The sequence below is a fragment of the Sinocyclocheilus rhinocerous genome, unplaced genomic scaffold, assembly GCF_001515625.1.
Source record: "Sinocyclocheilus rhinocerous isolate Xijiao unplaced genomic scaffold, SAMN03320098_v1.1 scaffold2165, whole genome shotgun sequence".
Taxonomy (NCBI): domain Eukaryota; kingdom Metazoa; phylum Chordata; class Actinopteri; order Cypriniformes; family Cyprinidae; genus Sinocyclocheilus; species Sinocyclocheilus rhinocerous.
In genome coordinates, this window is record NW_015653115.1 from 182,786 (window position 1) to 187,125 (window position 4,340).

The following is a 4,340-nucleotide window of genomic DNA, read 5'->3' on the forward strand; positions in this document are numbered from 1 at the left end:
AGCGGTTGGGTTAAATGTTTAACCCAACCTTCTAGTAACCCAACCACTGGGTCAAAACAACCCAATTGCTGGGTTTGTCCCTATTTTACCCAGCACCGGGTTGTATTTAACCCAGCATTTTTTAGAGTGTACTAACAAACAAAATCACAATAATACAAATAATAAAACCAAAATAATAATGAAATCCAATAATAATAATAATTTAAAAAATCCTCAGCATGAATACAATTTTAACTGTTTTCTATCTGAATATATTTTTAAATGTAATTTATGTAATGTAATTTTCAGCATCATTACTCCAGTCTTCAGTGTCACATGATCCTTCAGAAATCATGCTGATATGCTGATTTTCTGCTCAACATTATTGTTATCAATGATGAAAACTGTTGTATGGCTTCATATTTTTGTGGAAATCGCGATATACTACCATTTAAAAGTCTGCAGTAAGTATGATTTTGGAAAAATAAATTAATAATTATATTCAGCGAGGACTCATCAAATTGATCAAGAGTTACAGTAAAAACATTTTATAATCTTACAAAAGATTTCTATTTCAAATAAATGCTATTCTTTTGAACTGTCTGTTCATCAAAGAATCCTGAAAAAATTTATCACAGTTTCCACAAAAATATTAAGCAGAAAAAAAAAGCTTTGCAACATTGATAATAATAAGAGCCATTATTAATAATTAAGTAATAATAATAATTTAGCACCATGATTTTCAAGCTAAATTCTGCTTTGCATCACAGGAATTACATTACTTTTTAAAATGTATTCACATAGAAAACAGCTATTTTCAAATTGTAATAATATTTCACAATTGCTACTGTATTTTTGATCAAATAAATGCAGCCTTAATTGGCGAGCATAAGAGACTTTGGTATGATTTTTTTAAAGAAATTAATGTATTTATTCAGCAAGGATGCATTCATTTGGTTAAAGACTTTTGCATTGTTACAAAGCTTTCTATTTCAAAAGCTTGCTTTCTATTCATCAAAGAATCCTGAAAAGCTAAATGTATCACAGATTCCATAAAAAATATGAAGCAGCACAACTTTTTTAAATATTGATAATAATAATACATTTCCTGAGCACAAAATCAGCATATTAGAATGATTTCTGAAGGATCATGTGACACTGAAGACTAGAGTAATGATGCTGAAAATTCAGCTTTACATCACAGGAATAAATTACATTTTACAATAAATTCACATAGAAAACAGCTACTTTAAATGAAAATATGATATTGTTCATGATATTACAGTTTTTACTGTATTTTTAATCAAATAAATGCATCCTTGGGGAGCAGACGAAACTTCTTTTTAAACAAACATTTAAAAAATCTTACAGACCCCTAACTTTTTGAACGGTATTAAATACTTATATTGAATATGATCAAAAATGTGCCAAAAAACATCACCCAGCCCTGGCCAGTGTCATATGTTGGAACTAAAATACACTTTTATTTTCGCTAAATATTTTGTGAGATTTCGTCTGATCAAAGGATAAAGACGATCAACCCACCACTCTTAGTCAGGGCCAACCTGCTGGCTTTCTCAGATGTGTCTGTGATTTCGGCCGTGTCGTTGTTGTTGTGTGTCAGTGTATCTCCTTGCTGTGTTTCACCAGATCCTGATTTCAACACGGCTGATGTCTCAACAGAGAGATCATCTCCTCCATCTCCACCTTCAGTAGCTTTCACGTCCTCTCTCAGAGCCTCACCTCCCCCGTTTTTCCCTTCGTTCTCTGCTCCGGACTCGTCTCCCAGCTCCGGCTCCTCCAGGGGACTGGGACTGGGAGTCAGCCCAGAGCCGTGCAGCGAGCTGGGGCTGGAGTGCAGGGAGAGGGACGGTTCCTCTGGTTCTCTGTGCCGTAGAACGTGTGGGCGTAGGCCAGCTGGCTCCTGGATGAAGCCCACAAACATGATGCCCTGATCCGCAGCGTCCTGGATCTGCTGAGAAGAGAGATATGAACAGAGTAAGACTATATATTTCGCTTGCCAGTTTAGACCAACATGAATTTCCGTGCTGGTCTGGTTGGTGCTGGTTTATCCTGCTTAAACAGTAAGATTGTTTACTGTAGCCGGCAATAAAACAACTTGAAATCCTTAAGTCATCTTCCCCATGTGCTCTGAGAACAAAACAAGCATGTAACCACCAGCCATTAACATATGAAAAGCCTTCACACACAAGACAGCATTTCAGCTCTCAATTATCAATGACATTTTACATATTATTGTAGTTGTCCTTATATGTGGGATTTTTTTACACATACATTACTGTTCAAAGTTTGGAATATATATATATATATATATATATATATATATCTATTACATGGTTTACTGTGCCCTCATATTTTTGGATTTGATTTATGTAGGTCTTGTTGTTGGTCCAGTTAAGCAGATCTCAAAATGGTTCACAGACAACATTTTTTTTATGATATTGTTGGTGTTCAGCAAAATTTGTCGACATGGACGACCAGATAAACCTCTCACAGCCCCGAGGGCTTTGCGTACCATCATGTTTGATAAGAAGTTTCATTTCGAGAAAGTAGTTTCATTCATTTTCAGTTTCCTCACTGGAAGAACATTAAAACGATTGATATGCCACATTACCCCAACAATAAAACGCAATTCAAAACAATATATTGCTTTCTTTCTTCCACACCATCAGATATTTGAAATTAGCAAGCGCTGATTACAGTGGCAGCGGTCCACCATCGACTGCCCTCTGCATCCCAAATCAGTCGAACATCTACCACTTTTATTGTCAGTTCGCGTTTGGAAGCCAATATTTGAATTCTCATCAAACCAAATTGAACCGTTAACTGTCAAGGAATGCTAATGATGCCATTTTCCATTATGCTGCTTTAATAAAGGCCAGCCTGAGGCCTGCCACCATTATCTCCAGCTGACGCCTTCGCCCACACCAGCCCAATCAGTTTCCTTGAGGTGCGCGGGTTATATTCTCTCAAATTAAACCGGGAACAGGCCAGGCCTTTCCAGTCGCATTGTTTAATGCATATTGAACGCTGACGCCGGGAGTCCTGTCATTATATTTGCAACAATGATGCAAATGAAATTGCATAGATAAGAAGCCATTTTTCTCACCAGGCTCCTCCATCGGTGAAGGGGCACTGAATAATTTCCGAGTTTGATGTGATGGGGGGGAAGGATCATTGTCGTGATGGATCATTGCGATTAATCTTGCCCTGATGTGCGTCAAAGACACACCTCAACAGGTCTGTGATAGTGACTCCAAGAAGTATAGTCATTTTTGCCACACTTACAGCGAGAATTCAGACCAACGTTTGGCATCTGTAAGATTTTTAAATGTTTTTGAGTCTCTTCTGCTCATCAAGGCTGCATTTATTTGATCAAAAATACAGTTAAAACAGTAATATTGTGAAATATTATTACAATTCAAAATAACTGTTTTCCATTTGAATGTTTTTTTAAAATGTAATTTATTCCTGTGATGCAAAGCAAAATTTTCAGTCTTCAGTGTCACATGATCCTTCAGAAATCATTCTAATATGCTGATTTGCATTATCAAAGTTGAAAACAGATGGCTGCTTCATATTTTTGTGGAAACCGTGATATATATATAATATTCTAGTTCAACAGAATAGAATTTATTTGAAATAGAAATCTTTGGTAACATTAATGTCTTTGCTAGCAAATGTCACTTTTGATCAATTAATGCATCCTTGCTGAGTAAAAGTAGTAATTTCTTTAAAAAAAAAAAAAAACATCTTATATCCCAAACTTCAAGACAGTAGTGTGTGTGTATAAATATAAATATATATATATATATATATATATACTGTACATGTGTGTGTGTGTGTGTTCTGCTAGCAAAATGTGTTTGCTATTTTTTTAAAAGCCATTTGTCTTGATTTTTTATATTTTTGGACTATTCTCCAAATACTTTTTGGGGTTATAGAACAGCCATATTCTGTTTTACAACTCCATACACATATTACATGATTTTAAGGAGTTACCATATTAATTTACGATTTTATAGTGGTAACAATTGAACAAAAATGTTCCAGTGTGCTTTCTACATAGGCAGCATTTTAAAGCATCATAAATGTTTAACAACATTTTAATATGCATGAGCAGATTTGAATATTAAAGGGATCACATGATGTTGCTAAAAAGAACATTATTTTGTGTATTTGGTGTAATGAAATGTGTTTATGCGGTTTAAGGTTAAAAAAACACATTATTTTCCACATACTGTACATTATTGTTTCTCCTCTATGCCCAGCCTTTCTGAAACGCGTCGATTTTTACAAAGCTCATCAGTCTGAAAAGCGAGGTGTGCTCTGATTGACCA

General features: G+C 35.2%; 1 protein-coding gene across 1 annotated transcript in view; it reads right to left on the reverse strand.

The window, feature by feature from the left end:
• Nucleotides 1-1,498: 1,498 nt before the first annotated feature.
• Nucleotides 1,499-4,340, reverse strand: part of LOC107715575 (raftlin-like) — a 5,210-nt gene continuing 2,368 nt past the window's right edge. The window contains exon 2 of the mRNA XM_016521718.1: nucleotides 1,499-1,954. Coding sequence (XP_016377204.1) covers nucleotides 1,499-1,954 — 456 coding nt within the window. The remainder of the gene's footprint in view (nucleotides 1,955-4,340) is intronic.